This window comes from Miniopterus natalensis, chromosome 6 (genome assembly GCF_054644295.1).
Source record: "Miniopterus natalensis isolate mMinNat1 chromosome 6, mMinNat1.hap1, whole genome shotgun sequence".
NCBI lineage: Eukaryota > Metazoa > Chordata > Mammalia > Chiroptera > Miniopteridae > Miniopterus > Miniopterus natalensis.
In genome coordinates, this window is record NC_142086.1 from 64607218 (window position 1) to 64626590 (window position 19373).

Genomic DNA, 19373 nt, shown 5'->3' on the forward strand with positions numbered 1-19373 from the left:
AGCCCTGACCAGGAATCGAACCCCGATTGCTTGGATCCCAGGTCGACGGCTCAACTGCTGAGCCACGCCCGGCCAGGCAGCATTTTTAAATTTTTAATAAAAAAGTACTGATGCATGCTATGTCATGAATGAACCTTGAAAATGTTGCAGCAATAATTTACTGGGATTCTGAAAAAAATATAAGAAATACATGTTACTTTAACCTTGAAAAAGATATGAACTCGTGTAAATATGAAGTTCAACTGTGTTTGTATTAAAAATATAGAAATTTAAAACTAGAATCTACCTTTAAACATTAAGATAAAGTACCACAAAAAAAAAAAAAATGTTAAGTTGGGCTCTAATTATTTGAGTTTTGAAAGGATCGAAGAAATTAAAAGGAAAAGATCAAAAGCTCAGATTAGAGAATATTTAAAATTTCTGTGTTACCAAAAAAACACACACCTCAGTTTTACTAAAAATAAAGAAGGAAATAACATACTATAAAATATTTTCTTTCAAATAAATGTCTAGAACTTATATAAAGCTTTTTTAGATGGAATAATCAGGGAAGACGTACCTCTGGAAGAACATCTACCCGGAGGGTTGACCTACAAAAAGGATCATCCACGGGAAGATGTGGGAGAAATCATTTCTAGGCAGAGGAATAGTGAATGTAGAAGCCCAAAGCTGAACAAGGTTGGGCTTGTTCAACCAGCCCCAGGTGGTAGGAAAGAAGAGTGGGAGATAAAGCGGCGAAGGTGATGGCTGGCTCAAGTCCCCCCATCTGCATTTTAATGCCACAGCAGGTAGTGGCACAGGCAGGAGGCAACTTGTAGAATAGACCGTAATCTCACCTGATTCAGACAAGAATATTCATAAAAGTTCAGATTTATTGGTGCCAGGAACTGTGCTAAAATGTGCGTGAATCATCTCAGTTAATCTGCACAGGCATGCAGGAGCTGGGCATGGCTGTTACCCTCATTCTGTAGATTTAGACTCGAGGCTTAACCAGGTTCACACGATCAGGCAGGTGGCAGAGCTGGCACTGGAGCTCAGGGAGGCTGACTCGAAGGCAGGTGCGGCTCAATCCCTGGGCAGCTGGCGCTGACTCCCAAAAGGCTCGTTGATGGATTCCTTGCTTGATGCATATCCTCTCGTTAAAGAAAAAAAAATCTATTGACAAAAGAGAAAAAGGGAATAAATCAGAAGGGTTTAATGAATGGTATAATTAAGAAGAGCTCTGAATAAAGGCCAGGAGCCAGTTTACCCTGATAGCTAATGCCCGTTAAGAAGAACAACTCATCCTTGTCAAAACAGAAACCATTTTCTTTTGTGTTCAGCTTTCAAAACCCAGCTGTCACTGCTCAATAATTCCATACTTCTAGGAGGGGCGAGGGAGGAACCAGTGGTGTAGATACCACATGAATGGCACCCCGTAGAGTTGGGCTTATTCGTTCAGAACCTGTGTGCAAATTAGAGAAAAGTGCAGGGTGATGTAGCCTACACCCGGGCCCCCCTTCAGCAGGCATCCCTGTGCAGGGCACGGCTGCACAGTGGTGGCCTATCCCCGAGGACATGTTTTGCAGCCCTTGGCCCTGGTGGTTAAGTCACGAGCCTGGGCTCTCAGGAGCATTTCTGAGATTTGTTCTGTAATGGGAGCTGGTTCACCTCTTTGGGAGGATGCCACTAGTGTGTTCTCTTAGTTAGAATTAAGGACTCCCTCCTCGCACCCATCACGGTTTCCTTTTCTCTTTTAGTACCTATCCCGTTCAGCCAAGAATTGTCATTGTTCATGCCCGCTAGCCTAGTAAGATCCTTTGAGAACATGTATGATTTATCTTTGTGCTGTTTCTGCCTCTGTCCTTACTCCTCGATTGTCACTGTACTTTTCCATTATGAAACTCTTAAACATATATTGAATTGAATGGACATATACTTTTGAGAGATCATGTCCCATTCAACATCATTCAATAATGGTCCCTAAAATCACAAATAATTTGAAATGAACAAGAAAATGTGCAGAGTATTGGATGCTCACTGAATCTTTTTTTAAAGGGGAATTATACTTACTGAGAAGCATATCTAACTCTTCTATGATGGTTTATTTTAGCAAACACCAACCCATTCTGTTCTTCCAACAGCTGGGGCTCTGATGGTCCCTCCTGCAAGCACTACCTGCTGTTAGCAGGGGCGTTCTTCCAGGCTTTGCCCTTAATGTTTGAAAAGCTAATGAATTATTTTGAATTGCTTGGTGCCAGTACTTCTTAGAAAAACACAATATAAAGGTTTTGAATTTTGTTTGTTTCATAGTGGTTTTTAAAAACTAAATCCCCCATGTAAAAAATAAAATTGTCTACTGTCTGCTAGTGTGTTTACTTCACACTTGTCATATAATTTGTTCTTTTTGTTTCAGTAATTCAGTGCAACTTTAAAAATACATATTATCTTCTCCCAGGTGGCTGATAGTGAAAGATTCCTTTTTGCTGTATATGAAACCAGACAGTGGAGCTATTGCCTTCGTCCTGCTAGTGGATAAAGAATTCAGAATTAAGGTGGGAAAGAAGGAGACAGAGACGAAATATGGACTCCGAATTGATAACCTTTCAAGGTAGAAATTTAACTGTTTTTTAAAAGAGTAAATTTTTTTGGTAAAAAAAATATTTTTACAAAATCTCTTAAAAACAAAGTGTTTCTCCCAACTTTAAATAAAGGAAGTAAAAGAATTTAAATGTCTGAAAATTTTCATTTGGAACTTATCCTCAATCGAAAGTAATGAAACTACTTTTTCCTTGTAATTAATTTTTAAAAATAGAAGATCCTATGTGCAACAGAATAAACCATCCTGTGTGCTGATATGTATCCGTTTTAAGAAAACTGAGTACTCAATAATACCATTGTGCCAAACAGACAAGTTAAGGAATGATAGTTCTCATTTTTTAAAAATAGAATTTTACTTTATGGATTGATATCCTTTAACAAAACACTTAAAAGTGATTTGATATAGAAAAATCCTGTTTACACACAGATTTTAACACACAGATACCTTGAAAGGATACTCAAGTGTACATTTACTATAGATTTTATTACTGAGAATGTGTGTGCTGATACATATGTTATCTTCTGAAGGATTGTAGTTATATATGTGTCTTTCTATATATATACATTTGTTTCTATAAAGTTCAGCCTCATGTACATGAATGTGTATATATTTCTGTCTTTACTCACATTGACTGGCTTGGAGATAGAGATAGACCCTTACTAACATACATTTGCGTGTGTGCTTGTGTGTGCAAAATATTTGGAACTTGCTAATCTCCTCTGACAACGGAAGGCTCAGGACTGGTTATTGGAAATGCAAAGGTGCTGCCATCAACCCTTCTTCCCGGTACTGCGTTTCTGTTTGGTGGAGGGCCGCAGACATCAGGCCACCATTCTCACTGGTCCCCGTAACAGAGCTCTGAATCAGTCTTTGGGATCCGGGGTCTGGAATATGCCACTTCGCTTGGCTTTGGTGAATGCGGAGTAGGGAAGAAATTACTCTCCTAAAGTACAACCAGGATGTTTCCAAAGCCAAGGAAATGGACATCAGGCAGTGCAAAGGGAAATGACCTCTATAGGAGCCAATGACTAAGTAACACAGAGACACAGATCTTCACCTATACCCCCTTCAATATCCTCATAGAGCCTAGAGTAAGGACCCTTACACATGGTTGCATGAGTGAATAAGTAACCTGAAAATTTATTTTTGCTCCACTGACTGTATTTTAAAATCTTCCCCCAAATTTTTAGAAGCTTGATTTTTTTGATATGAGTAAGATGCTGCTTACTTAAAATTTTCAACTTATGTCTGCAGTACCAAAACAAACAGGGCATGGTTCATCCTTAAGTTTGTTTAAAGAGACAAAACACAGAGTGACTATTCTTTTCCACATTTTGCTTTTCCTTGAAGGACACTTATTTTAAAATGCAACAGCTATAGACATGCTCGGTGGTGGGCAGGCGCTATGGAAGAATTCATCCAGAAATATGGCACCAACTTTCTCAAAGATCATCGATTTGGGTCGTATGCTGCTCTCCAAGAGAACGTTTTAGCTAAATGGTAAGATCTTTTTGCTCTAAGACTATCTGGGTAGTCATAGCATCTAATTCTCCTAGAATCAGTTTTCAAAGCTTCGAAAAGATATAATGCATTATACCTAACAAAAGCCATTTTTTAAAAAAATTATCTTTATTGTTGAAAATATTACAGATGTCCCCTTCCCCCCCCCCATCTGCCCCATCTGCCCCACTCCTGCCCCCTCCCCAGGCCTTCACTGCAGTATTGTCTGTGTCCATGGGTTATGCATATATGCATATCAGTTCTCTGGTTAATCTCTTCCTACCCCCCACCCCCTTCCCTCTGAGAATTGTCAGTCTGTTGCATGCTTCCATGTCTCTAGATCTGTTTTGTTTGTCAGATGCCTGAAACACCAATAAGAAAGAATATATGCACCCCTATGTTCATAGCAGTGTTATTCATAATAGCTAAGATCTGGAAACAGCCCAAGTGCCCATCAGTAGATGAGTGGATTAAAAAGCTGTGGCACATTTACACAATGGAATACTACAGAGCTGTAAAAAAGAAGGATCTCGTACTCTTTGAGACAACATGGAGGGACCTGGAGAGTATTATGCTAAGTGAAAAAAGCCAGTCAGGGAAAGGCAGATATCACATGATCTCCCTTATATGTGGAATCTAATGAACAAAAGCCTTTCTTTATAGGACTACCTGAGCATTGATTAGTTTTCCAATTTTTGTTTTTAAGATTTTTTACAATGAGCTTTAAATAGCCTGTTTTAGATTTTGAAGTTCTATTTTAAAAGCTAACTTTATACATTTTCTTAATGATACAAATAGAAGATTTATTTAAGTCTTTAGCCATAAGTTAAGAAAAAGAATTTACTTGCTGGATATTTATTTCAAATAAAATCATGCTTAGCATATTTTTCTACCCATGGATTGGAAACTGGTCTGTTTTTAGTCTCAGAAAAACAACTGTGTGTGAGTTCAAGAGGATGAGATGATTGGTGCCAATCAACTGTTGCTTATATCCTATTTTCTGTACTTCCTACAAAAAACAAAACTGAGAAAAACTTGTCTTTCAGGTATGTTAATGCCAAAGGATATTTTGAAGATATTGCAAATGCGATGGAAGAGGCAAACGAAGAGATTTTTATCACAGATTGGTGGTCAGTATTTGTCCATGGGGATAGTGTTTGGAGGTCTCTGTGTTTAGGAATCTACAGTAGTATTTGTTGTGCTGTTCCAGAGACACACATTATGAAAACTACCCACAGATGGTTTAGCCAGTCTCAACCCATTAACTCTAGTAGCCCCCAGTCAAAGGTCTTTTCAAAACACTTCGCATCCAAATATATTCTTAAAATATTTAACTTGAACAATTTTGTATTTGTCTTTCTATTTGGAAGCAGACACTCAGTATTCATTTTAGTAAAAATTATGCTGCAATGCAAATATAGTTGTAGACGTCGTGAAAAATAATCTTCCTTCAATAGTTTTTTCCCATTTGGTATGTCAGTCACCAGGTCCAGTGAATAGAATTCTTCTGAATTGTCCCGTGAAATGGGAATAGTTCCATTTGCCCATTACTGTTAAAATGTCCTTGTTAATGACTAATCTGGTCAGCATTTTTAGAGATACATCAGGTTTCAACTTTCTGACCCCCTTTAAAACATCCGTGAGAGTTAGGATGCTTATTAAAGCCACTAAAAGTCTTGTATCTAAAACTCGTTTAGTTACTGGGAAATTTCACTTTTGGAGTTGTAGGTTTTGTAGTCTGACTTTAGTTCCAGTTATCCATCTGCCTGTGAACACTGGGAACCACTGAAAATTTTTATTTTAATTTTATTTATTTTTTAAATATATCTTTTTTTTTTTTTTAATATATCTTTATTGATTTCAGAGAGAGGAAAGGAGGGGGAGAGAGAGAGGCAGAAACATCAATGATGAGAGAGTCATTGATCGAGCCCACAACCGAGCATGTGCCCTGATCGGGAATCGAACCCTGATCGCCTGGATCCCAGGTCAATGCTCAACCGCTGAGCCATGCGCGGCCGGGCGCTGAAAATTTTTAAGCATGGAAGGTTTATTTGTGTTTTTCTTAAATTTATTGGGGTAACGTTGGTTAAGGGTATTACAAGTTTCAGGTATACAATTTTATAATACATCACCTGTGTATTCCATTGTGCTTACCACCCAAAGTCTACTCTCCTTCCCTCGCCTATATTTGATCTCCTTTACCCTCTTCATCCCCTCCCTCCCTTTGATAACCACCATATTGTTGCCTGTGTCTATGAGGGTTTTGTATTTGTTCATTTGGTTAAGCATGGGACGTTTCTTTATCATTCATTCAGATCCTTTATGAAGAGCAAAGGTCAGGTCGTCCCATCCGTGTGCTATTGCAACATGAAAAGGCACGTACATAACTAAGGAGACCCCCCAGACTTGAGAGCCTTTCAACAGTACAGAGGCAAAGATGTGTTCATTAAGTGAAAGCAACCGAACAGTTTGCATTTTAAGATGCAAGCTAGATGAAATAACCGATTGTAGACATTTCTACCTTAAACATCTTGCTGACCAGTCACGAGTATACACATGTTTCCATGTCCAAACATTGCTGACCGGTCATGAGATAACTCGTGTCTGCACTTACATTAAGTAAATTTGAGAAACCTTGCTGACTGGTCATGACAGAAAAGTAGCTGGCCACACGGGCAAGTTCTGGCATGAAATAGCTGGTCATCAAGGTATTTAAGAAAAGGTCCCATCTTGTCCCTGTTAGCATGGGAGTTTTAATTAAATTTGTTTCCTAAAAGGGACCAGTCTGGTAATAGTAGAAAAGATGAATTGAAACTAGACCAGCTTCTTACACGGTACACAAGATAAACTCAAAAAGGATCAAAGACTTAAATGTAAGACTCGAAACCATAAAAATCCTAGGCAGTAAAATCTTGGACATTTCTCGTAGCAATATTTTTTCTGATATGTCTCCTTGGGCATGGGAAACAAAAGAAAAAATAAACAAATGGGACTACATCAAACTAAAAAGTGTTTGCACAGCAAAGGAAACCATCAACAAATGAAAAGACAACCCACCGAACGGGAGAACATATTTGCCAAAGATATATCTGGTAAGGGGTTAATATGCAAAATTTATAAAGAACTTAACATCATAGAACAAACAATCCAACTTAAAAATGGGCAAAAGACCTGAATAGACACTTCTCAAAAGACGACATACAGATCACCAATATCTGTGTGTTTTTAATGTCAGATTTGTTTTCAAAGCCTTTGCAGTGCTGTTCAGTTCTATCCCCACGTACTCCACCTAGTGGCCAATTTGGGCAGTGGTCTATTTCTTTTCTTTGGACGGGGGTGGGTGATTTCTTTATTGTTGAAAGTATTACAGATGTCCCCCTTCCCCCCCCCATTGATCCCCTCCACCCGGCATCCACCCCTCCAGGTCTTCTCCACACTATTGTCTCTGTCCATAGGTCATGTATATATGCGTCTAAGTTCTTTGATTAATCTCTCCCCACATCCCACTCCCCACCCTCACCTTCCCTCTGAAATTTGTCCAACTGCTTCATGGTTCTATATTTCTGTATCTATCTTGTTCATCAGTGGTCTATTTCTTATTTCAGTTCTCAAACTCTGGTATATACAGGGCGGGGCAAAAGTAAGTTTATAGTTGTGAGTATGTGAAACATAAGAGTTTATCCTTGTGTTATTATTTATGAATCATTGTGTTATTTTCCATATGAACAACTGTAAATCTGCTTTTGCCCTACTCTGTATTTAGGATCAAATCCATGCATGGGCCGCTTGAGAGTGAGATGGAAGTCATAAACAAATTCATAAGGCTGCTTTCATGAGTTCTTCTCTTTCCATGACCCCCCGTCTCTCCTACACACCACTTTTGGGTTCCCTGTGGCTTCTCTTTTTAGTCCACTAGGTAAAAAGGGGGGGCGGTATTTACCCTGCTCTGCCACACTTTCCACCATGACACTTGTATCCGGTAAACCAATGGATATTTAATTATCCTCTTGGAACCACAGCTTTTATCACTTTGAGAAAATTTCCTTGTATGTATAATTTATGGAGAGTTTTATCATGAATGAGTATTAAAATTTGTCAAAACTTTTATCTGTATTTATTAAAAAATCATTTATAATGTTAATATAATGAATTGTATTGATTGATTTTCAGCTTTTAAACAAATCTTGCTTTCTTAAGGTAACCCCACTTTGTCATAATCTATTATCCTCTTTATAAGTTGTGGAGTTTGGGCAAAGATTTTTACCTCTATGATCATAAGAGATACTGTTCTTAGTTTTTTTCTTTTCTTGAATTCCTTGTTTGATTTTGGTACTGGGATAATGCTAGCCTCATCATATTACTTAGTAAGTGTTCATTTCCTTTATTTCCTGAAAGAGTTTGGGTAAGATTGATATTATTTCTTTCTTACATATTTTATAGAATTTTTAATAAAGTTGTTGGGGCCTGTATTTTTCTTTGTGGGAAAGTTTTAAATTATGAATTCAATTTTTTAATAGATATAAGGTTAGTGTCTTAATTTCTTTTTGCTTCCACTTTGATAACTTTTTTCTTTGATGGAAATTGTCTGTTTTATCTAAATTATCATCTTTATTCATCTAATCCTTACACAGTCTCCCCTTCTTCCTCCAGGCCTAGCATTTCAGCAAATGAAGTTTTCTTGTTTGTTTTTCTTCATTACAGGGGAGTTATGTGACATGTAGATTTAACTCAGACACTGACTTTAGAACTCAACCCCAGAGGAAAAAGTGACTCAACATTTAGCTACCTGTGACATTACTAAAAAAGAAGAGTCAAGGGGTTTATTCTCACACTTGAAAAATTTTATCAGCAAACCTGCCTTCTCTTTCCTGCTCAGAAAGACCCAGATTTCATGGGCCCTGCCTCTTGGTAGAGGAAGTCAGCATTTATGTTTATCAGAACACTTTTGGCTTTGGGTTAACAGAAGCTCATCTAAAGGCGGCTTAAACAATGAGGATTTATTTGTCTCATTTAAGAAGGAACCCACAGTTAGGCAATCCTAAGGTTGGAGGAGTGGTCTTGTGATTTCACAGTCCTGGTCTTCCTCCTAGAATTTCAGTATGACCCCACCTCTGTGAGCATCAGAGCCCAGTACAACATCCTTCCTAAAGCCTCTCTTCCTGTCTTGCGTGAATGTGTGTCTATCTGTCATCAAAGGAAAACTTTCCCATTAACCCCACACGTGGCTCCTCATATATCTCATTGCCCAGGATTGTGTGACATTGTGCACTAGCTGCACAGGAGTCGGGGTAAACGAGGGTGCAGAATATTTACGCTCTATAGTGGGAGCAAGGAAGAAGTAGGTGGGGAATGGCTGCTGGCTGGGTCACCAACATATCTGCATGTGTGTGTGTCTGTGTGCATGTGTGAGTAAGATACACAGAGAAATCTAGATGGCCTTTTTGTGTGGGTAAAAGCTTTTGTTCACATATGAACTTGTATGTGGACTTATATGGATGACCCTCCACAGTGGAAGAGGAGGATGGCATTTGGGCGAAAATTGCCTTTGCTTCCTATGACACAGTCAGAGCTTTATATTTTGTTTTAGTTACTTGAAATTTTGTGATTTCAGGCTGAGTCCAGAAATCTTCCTGAAACGCCCTGTGGTTGAAGGAAATCGCTGGAGGTTGGACTGCATTCTTAAACGAAAAGCAGTATGTACTTTCCAAATAAATGCTGATGTGAATTCTTAAATGTTTATTGCCCCTGAAATGCCTTTTCTTTTTTAAAGTCCGTCATGTATACTTATAACTTTTTGCTTTAGAGTTTGACAAAAAAATAGAATATTTACTGTTTTCAAGTTCATTTGGTTCTGATGTTTTTTTCCTGTTACTCTTGAATGCATAATATTTTAGCCTAATTCGGACTATGAATTTTATTAGCAATTACACATTTTGTTTTTTAATCACTTATGAATAATTTTATAGGCAACAGTTTGTGAAAAAAGATTTCATTATTGAATAATAAATGACAAAATGAAACATAGAATTTTATTTTATTTATTGTTCTGTTATTTGAGCAAAAGACAAAGTCATCTGAGATTTCAGTCAGATGGGGCCAAGCTGAAAGCTGAATATCAAAGAGGAGGGACATTGAGAATTGGTGCTGTTTTATTTCAGTGTGGGGACAGTTCCTGGTAATAATGTGAAGCTGTTTCCTGTGCAGTTGACCCTGTAGATTCTGGGTGAGCATTGAGTGTGCTCTTTTTGTTATAAAAAATAAATAACTGAATCAGTATAGGTTCATCAAAGACTACTTTATTTCTCATGAACTTTTTTATGTAGCTGGCCTTCAACCAAGCTAAATTAAGTTGAATTAGAATAGATCTGGATTTATTATTAATCATGTTCAAATTGGAGAGTGCTAGCCTTTCTACGATTATTTGAAACTGTCTTAGTCTTTTTTATTCTATCATTAAAGATTCTAGCAGAATTTGTGGATCCTAAGTTATCATGGGTAGCATTTTTCTATTTCTCACAGCCTTCACTCATTTCCTCCCCCCGCATCCTCTCCATTCTCTTACCTCTTTCCCACTCACCTTTTCCTCTTCTTTCAATGTTTTTCCCCCATGTTTTTACTTTAGGATTATGGCAGGTGTCCATAGTCTAATCAGAGCTCACTGCTAATACTGAAGGCTGAAGTTGGTAATCTTTATTTCAAACACATGTCTTGCCACACAGCATCATTTTCATGGCTAATTTGTTGTCTGAACAGAAGTCTATTCACAAAATTGGGAATTCTGGTCTTGAAAAGCATTATTTGCATTTCATTAGATAATTCGGCATACAGTTAGTGAGTGTCTCCTGTTTTGTTTGTCTGTAATAACCAAGTTGATGTTTTCCTCTCTCTTTGGTCTTCCGATATGCAGTGCTATTATTTAAAATAGTATAAGCCAACCTTGAGAGGCAGAATGTTTACAATTCAAATTAGCACCCCAGGGTTTCCCACAGTTCTGCATTTTCTACACTAGGAGGTGAGATAATTTGCATCACAGTTATGGTAACCATATCCCTGTACCCAATTTGTAGTTTTCAACCTTCAAGGTATGTGATACTTCTGAAGAATCTTCAAGTGTAGCAACCTGGAGACTTACAGAAAAAGGTTTAGGTCCTCAGGGGACTTCTGTCATCATGTTAATTTCTTACTATCCTGGACCACAGGGCATGGTCTAGAGATAAAATACATGAGCAGTGGGAGAGAAGGGTGTCCAGGTTTATCAAACGAGATGAATAATCACATCTCTGCCCAGAAAAATGAAAGAGAATCTTATCAAAGTGATGGTCTAGAAGGGCATGGCAAGGAAGGGGAGAAGAGATGTTCAACCTTGAGGACTGTGCTTTAGACAAAACTGGTTAAAAAAAAACCCCAAAAGCTCACAAGTTCTTATATCCCAATGTTGCCTGCATTAAAATGGTGAGGATATCATATCACTTTTTTTCATTCTTTACCTTTCACTTTCCTGAAATATTGCACCCCCTGGGGAAGTCCTTGACAAGTGATAAAATGAGTGATTATCCTGTGGAGGCAGAAGCTAAGCTGTCTTCAAGCGGTGGACAGACCTGGCTGCATCTAGGGAATAGTTTGACCACAGTATTTTGAACAATCAGAGAAAAAGCTGGCTCAGAAACAATCTCTTGATTTCAACTCTGAAAAATTTTTATTTTTCTTGTTTTTGCCTGTATGATGTATATGTAAAACTCCTTAAAATTCCTACTGTTTATAGTATTGTGTCTGTTCTACTTGCGTAAAAGCAAGTTAGCAATGAGGACAGAACTTCCATCTTTGGAAACTCAAGTTTGATGAAGTTGCTTCAGTGGAACCTTCGCGTTAGTTGACTTCAGTAGAGATAAGAAAAATGACATTGCATAGTCGAATCCAAGCCATCCGTTTGTTTCCCTACTTCCCCTATGAATACTTTTCTTCCCCCCTCTAAGCAAAAGTCACTAAAAGGCATTAGTAAAACATGGGCTGTTTCAAAAGCATATTTTTTAAATCACAGAATATTTTGTTTTCTTTCTAGTTTGGATTTCATCTTGCATAAATATTTCCCACATTTGTGTAAGTCCTCACTATTATGAGCCAGGAAATGCCTTTGTTCCCAATTACATTTTTTCCTTTGCCCTTTATAGTTTAGAGTTTATGATGGTGTTGCAACACCTTGACGAAAAGAAGAAGAGGTTATTGCTTTATTATCACAGAAGTCTTGCCACTAATTAACTGTTTATTGTGGATGTGAGTAAATAATTGTAAACCAGACTGCGTAAAAATGAACTTTTTATATTTAATTACTTCCTTATCGGTCATTTGTATTTAAGCTAAAAAGGCTCAAAGTCTCTACCCTATTTCCTCTAGAGTTAATTTATCTCAGTGATTAAAGGCACAGTACAGAAGAAAATGTCAGGTATGATAGATGGAGGGTAATAATGTAATCCATTAGTGTTAACATCTCTATTATTTCAAAAATCCATTAGTTATGCAGGTAAATGGAAAATTGGAAGATTCAGGCCAGGTCCTAAGTTGTGACTACTTTTCTTATGAGTGAGTAATAATCTCATAAGCCTGAGAAGTAGAATTTCATCCATTTAAAACAAATGAACCATGATGAAAGATGTCAACTGTAATGTACTATAATTTAGGTTGAAATTTTAGGTTTTAAACTTTATATCTTTCAATGGGAGGCTATTTTTTGGTAACTGTTATTCAGTGCTGAATCCTAAAATATGCAAATAGCAAAGTAAATCCGAACAATAGAGGAGAAAATAAAATAATGTTCTAGTTTTTATTTAGAACCTCAGTCCGTGGCTCACTGCAGAGCACTCACTGGCCAGACCATTAGACACTAATCTGTTCACTTCCTGTCTATACTTTCACTTTCTTACCTCTCTCTCTCCCTCCCTCTCTCTCTCCCTCCCTCTCTCTCTCCCTCCCTCTCTCTCTCCCTCCCTTCCTCTCTTTCTTTTAACCCTCACCCCAGGAGTGAGGATATTTTTTTCCATTGATTCTTAGAAAGAGTAGAAGGGGGGAAAGGGGAAGAGAGAGAGGAGAGAGAGACAGAGAGAGACATCGATTGGGTGCCTGCCACACGCACTGCGACCGGGGTGGGGATTGGACCTTCATCCCTCCAGCACACAGGCCGATGCTCTAACCACTGAGCATGACAGCCAGGGCACTTTCTTATCCCTTTACTCAAGTAATAGTTATATAATTATAATAAATAATGAGCAAGTTCCAAAAGTCAGCTGTTAACCAGAGAAACAGAAGGACATATATAAATATATATCTACATCTATCTCTATCTATATATTTCTTATCTTGCTTTTTTTTCAGAGCAAAAGTGAGTCTTCTCCTAGTACTCACATTTCCTTAATGCAGCCCAGAATGTAAATCTAGTGTGTCCCTTCAAAAATGTATACACTTCTTAGATACTACTAATAGCAAGAAAGAGAGGGTGTTAGTATTTTGAAGAGATGTGTTATTATAAGGCTTTAGGGGCCAAAATAATGCTTTTTAGTACTGGCAGAGCAAAATTGGGGAATTGTATATGTGTTTGGTTTACTCCGAATTTTTACATCCTGCAACCTAAAATATAAATTCCTATATTATTTCCCATTTTTAGATGTGAAATTAGATGTTTTCAACTTAGTAAAGATTTGTGACTCAGATTTCCATTATAAACGATGCCTAATTATCACAGATTATTCAGTTAAACTTTAACTTATTCTCTGTCATTGTAATTTATTCGATATGCCTACATCTCTAATACTTTAGAAAGTATTACGAAAAATGTCTTCCCTCTGCTCTCTGGGCTGTTAAGTGCCTAGGTGTAGATACATTATCCAGTATACATGCAGTTTGTGTCAGAATGCTTTCAGAGCTGCTGGGTAGAGAGAATGCAAATTTAAATGCTGCAATCTGCACAGCAATACTGAGGATGTACACCTAAGAAATATAAAAGTAATACAAGAAGTGGGGGTAAATAAGACAAGAGTGTCCTGGATAAATACATTCTGAACTATAAGTTGGAGGGGGAACCATCTGAGTGGACATGGAGAAGGGGAGGGACACTTGGGAGTGGGGTCATTTAGCATAGGCTAAAACCTTGTCACCACGCAGAACTAGAAAAGAAAGAACTCTTCTCTGTACTACCAGCTGTTGAACATTGTTTTTTTTTATTGTTAATATTAATAATAAATGTTATTTATATAGCACACTAAAGTTTACCAGACACTCTTGATTTAATTTGACCCTCACAATGGCCTTGTCTATTTTCTTTTAGGGCCAAGTGTTAATTTGTGTGAGGCTGCTGAAACGCGGGGATATTTAATGTTAGAGAAGCTGTCTTCTGAAGTCATTTCACTAGTGAAACAGATGTTAATGACTTTATTATGGGTTAAGAATGTGAACCAACACATTTATCTTCTAAAGAGTAGGAATGTCTTTTCATTTAAATAATTTTTTTAAACGAAAAATTCTATGAGATATACCCCAGGAACATTAAGGGATATTTAGTTTAATCTGTTTTATCAAAGTTTTGTCATTTTTATTACTGTTGTTTTTATCACTTCAACAATTGAAGTATAATAAAAACAAACAAACAAAAGACCCGAAGTCTGTAACATGAACCAGGTCAAAGCTTTCTCAATGACAAGTGTTTGGAAATGTTCACAGGTGTAAGGCTATCAGACACTTTTAGTAGTTGAGTTATAATTTCAGCTTTCTGGCTGTAATTAGTCAAATATTGACACTCTGTCTTGGCATGACAAGTTATAGGAATGGAAGAGAGAAAAATTTTATTTTTCATATTCGTGTCTTAATGTGCATAGAGTTATGTTTCATCTCCTTGTATTGTGGTGTTCATTAAATATTTTACTATACTTGTTTATAGAAGAAATTTTAGAAAATACAATGCACAGAAAAGAAGAAGAAAAAGAAACCCATAACCTACCTGCAGAAATTCTCACTCCTCCCCGTGTTTTGTCTTGTGACAGCAAGAGGGGGTGAGGATCTTCATAATGCTCTACAAGGAGGTGGAGCTCGCACTCGGAATCAACAGTGAGTACAGCAAGAGGACTTTAATGCGCCTGCACCCCAACATAAAGGTATTCAGGCTCCTCCTGCCGAGCAGTGTTTCTGCTTTATTACTCTAGATTTCCAGCTATATTTTGCTTTGAGCAGTGGTAACGTGTAGAATTCCCTAATGTATATTTTAAATAAACAGCATCGTGTTCTTCTCAGAAATAAAAGAAAATACTATACGTTTTTTATACTTCTAAATATTGATGAAGTCAGTAGAGTTCACATTTCTACTGATAATTTAGTCAAGAGCACACTTCCTAGAGTTGTTTTAACTTTTCAGGTCTGTCAAGTTTCTTTTCTCCTCATTAAGAGGGTCCTGGAAACTCTTAGATGTGACCTACCTGTGGCATCCCTTGAATACTGATACCAGCAGAGAGCTCCTTTAGGATTTGAAGTGCTTTCCTTAGTGACCCCTTGTATAACATACTAATAAAGTAAATGAGCACAATAAGCAACCTGAAAAAATCTATTTGATATTTTACCAAAGAACCAAAGCCTATCAATAAATATTGCTCAATCATTGAGTTATATCCAGATGAGTCAGTAAATCTCCAGCAGGCTTATATTTCACTTTCTTAAAAAAAGACATTCCATGTAAATAATAACCAAAAGAGAGCAGGAGTGGCTATGCTAATATCAGGTGAAATCAACTTTTAGTCAAAAAAAAGGTTATCAAAAAGAAGGACATTATATATTAACAAAAGGTTCAATGTAGAAAGATATAACAATTATAAGCATTTCTGTACCAATAATGACCATTAAAATACATACAGCAAACACTGACAGAATGAAAGGGTGAAAGCGACAGTTCTACAATAATGGTTGGACACTTTAATATCTCCTCTCAATATTGGGTTGGTATGTATAGAGAATGGAATATTATTCAGTCTTAGAAAGGAAGGAAATTCTCACATATGCTAAAACATTATGAACCTTAAAGACAATATTCTAAGTGAAATAGGCCAGACACAAAAAGACAAATACTGTATGATCTCATTTATATGAGATGCCTTCAGTAGTCAAATTCACAGAGACAGAAAGTAGAATGGTAGTTGCCAGGGTTTGGGGGGAGAAGGGAATGGGAAGTTAATGTTTAATGGGTGTAGAGTCTCAGTTTGCAAAAATGAAGAGTTGTGGTTGGTGGTAATGATTGCACATATAATATGAATGAACTTAATACTACTGAACTGTATACTGGAAAATGGTTAGTATGGTAAATTTTATGTTATGTGTGTTTGGCTACATTTAAAAATGTTATTTTTAAAACGTACTCTGCAAAATTTTGGAAATGTTTCTACAAAGACATACAAAGACAGGATAGGTCAGTCTGCCATCATTTAGAGAGAATTCTATTCAAGCAGGAAGTTAATAACTCCTCAAAGTACCTTTGAAATTGAGAGCTGCCAAAACATCTATGTCCCTATATTTATATGCTTCCTATTTCGACTCAATGACTGCCAGAGATCAATATACTTGTTAAAAAATTTGCCAGAGATAGATATTGGTTAAAATATTTTCAAGTTTTTTGTTTTTTTTTTAATAATACCAGATAAAATCTTTTTAGAGGGAAAAGGAAATCAGCTATTTCATTGAGCTGACTTTTATTGAAATATGTGACCAAACTTCAAACTAAATGGCAGCTGCCCTAAAATGTAATGTGGATGGGGGGGGGGCTTCAAAAGTAACCAGAAATTACTGGTTACTGTTAAAAACTGAGAACAAAATGAGAAGTTTAGGGATTTTCTTTGCTGTATACAGAGCCCATTGTGGTATTTGAATTATAGAAAATGCTATTCAGGGGAGAAAACAGACCTATTTTATTATAATATGGGCATTTTGAAAAGCATATTACACAGGCATTTTTTTTCCTCTCAAGGTGATGAGGCACCCAGATCATGTGTCGTCCACCGTATATTTGTGGGCTCATCACGAGAAACTTGTCATCATCGACCAGTCGGTGGCCTTTGTGGGTGGGATCGACCTGGCCTATGGCAGGTGGGATGACAATGAACACAGACTCACTGATGTGGGCAGCGTGAAGCGTGTCACCACGGGACCGTCTCTGTGTTCCCTCCCAGTAAGTAATTTCAGCTTTACAAAATTGCGTAAAAGGGACACGGTTTGTGTCAATATATATGATAGCGTGGCTGATTGATTGAAGGAGAGGTGACACTGAGTCAAACAAAGACACACCTGGTTTCAAACACCACTTGGCAAGTGTGCAACTTCACATTAGTCCCGGTTTCTTCTCTTATAAGAAGAGAAAACAGATTCAGTGGAGCATTTGCTATCTGACACTCAGCTCCTTGGTTTTCCACTTAAATCAAAGATTTATTTGCTATTAGGAAAAAAGTTTATAAACAAAAATGTGCAGCAATTGAGCTTTAAGTTAAATAACCTGCCTTATTGTATACAGGTAGCTGCCAAGGTTTTTGGAATCTTCCTACTTAAAGACATATAAAAATAGGATAGTAATTCTATTTGAAAGCAGGAGGTTAATAACTTCCCAAACTGCCTTCAAACCAAGAGCTGCCAAAATACATTTATCTGCCTATACCCATATTCTTATGATTTCAACTCAACTGGTTGCCAAAGTGTCAATACACTTATTTTAAAATTAGATGGGCTCCATCCTGTTTTACTGCTGGATATGTTGGTGCTTTTTCTGGGGAAATAGAAATGGAGTGAATTGGTAACAGGGAGCGTAACTGAGAGAAAGCATTGCCTACCTAATGTCTAGCAGAGGAAGAAGTTGCTATTAGGAACTTCTCAGCAGTGAGTGTAATTTATTTAATTGCATTTGAGATAAAAAGATAAGTTGGTATGAAATTTCAAGAATTTGGCCTGAAAGAGGAACTACAGTGGAACGCCTGGGGTGCCTTTGGCAGTATTTAAACGGTTCACAAGAATCCCACTGCCCTGTGCTAACCTCACACGTTATTGTGAGTCTGTTAGAAACTTCTCTCCTGTGCCAACTTTACACCTCACCTGACTGGAACGAAAGGACCACAGTGCAGTGTTATCTGATGCAGGGTCTTTTTTTTAAAAAAAAAATAATTTTCTCAGGTTGAAACAGCAGAGTCTATGGAATCCTTAAGCCTCAAGGATAAGAAGGAACCTACTAAAAATCTGCCCGCGCTGAAGAGCGGCGATGATATGGATTCAAAACTGAAAGGCATAGGCAAAGCCAGCAAGCTCTCCAAATTCAGCCTCTACAGGCAGCTCCACAGGCACCCCCTGCGCGGCGCGGACAGCCTCAGCAGCCTCGACAGCGCCTCCCGTAAGTCGCGCCTGCCCCAGGGGCCGCGGCCACGCTCCGCCCCCACAGCCAGAGGCCTCCCTGCTTTTAGAGCCCGGCTTTCCAGAGTGGAGTAAATTGATCAACGCTGAGAGGTCACGAGGTCATCTTATTCAACATCACGCCATCTCATGGCTTTGTTGGCCTCCTTTTAGAACAGATGTATTGTTTTATTCACGAGTTGTCATAGCGAGCACAATTCATGCTCCTGATAGTAGCAGAATGACTAAGCATTTATAAAATAATGCCAAGTTATAAAGGGGAAAAAAAGAATTAGGTATACTTTATAAACTTTTTAGAGAAGAAATTTCATTTCTCTTCCCATCCAGAAATACAGCAAGCATCTCTCCTCAAATGTCAGATTTTTCTACATCTTAGAAATGTACTGTTTTTTAAATCTGTCCTAAAGCCCTGTGATTTTCTGATGCACGGGACTTGTGACTGGTTATATAGCCTTGTCTAGTTTTACAAATGATCCAACTTGCTTTCCAGTTTACAACACAAAACTCTCAACTTTCTCCAGGTTATTATAATCACTGTAGAAGTCGTCAGCATTTAATCCATGGTTTAAAGCCCCACTTGAAACTCTTTCGCTCTTCCAGTGGTTCTGAGCAGGGGCTCTTTAGATCTGCCATGGGTAAGTGATCTGCGAAGCAGCAGCGCCTTCTTAGGCTTCAGCTTGTGCTGCATGGGCAGAGTGAGTGTGTTTCTGGACTGTTTTTCTGTTCACACAGTTTTCACGCCACATATATTGCGAGCAAAGCATAGGGAAGTACACAAGTTTCCTACAACTCAGCACTGAGATGAAATATAACCTAAGAAGGGGACACACATTGCATGGCGCCTGCAGTTCAGTGGTGTTTTAGAAGCTCTGTGGAA

General features: G+C 37.8%; 1 protein-coding gene across 1 annotated transcript in view; it reads left to right on the top strand.

Moving 5' to 3' along the window:
- Positions 1-19373, top strand: part of PLD1 (phospholipase D1) — a 120147-nt gene that overhangs the window by 45125 nt on the left and 55649 nt on the right. Inside the window, exons 9-16 of the mRNA XM_087818326.1 lie at positions 2438-2590; positions 3932-4081; positions 5128-5211; positions 9693-9774; positions 15109-15219; positions 17073-17273; positions 18263-18476; positions 19018-19131. Coding sequence (XP_087674452.1) covers positions 2438-2590; positions 3932-4081; positions 5128-5211; positions 9693-9774; positions 15109-15219; positions 17073-17273; positions 18263-18476; positions 19018-19131 — 1109 coding nt within the window. The remainder of the gene's footprint in view (positions 1-2437; positions 2591-3931; positions 4082-5127; positions 5212-9692; positions 9775-15108; positions 15220-17072; positions 17274-18262; positions 18477-19017; positions 19132-19373) is intronic.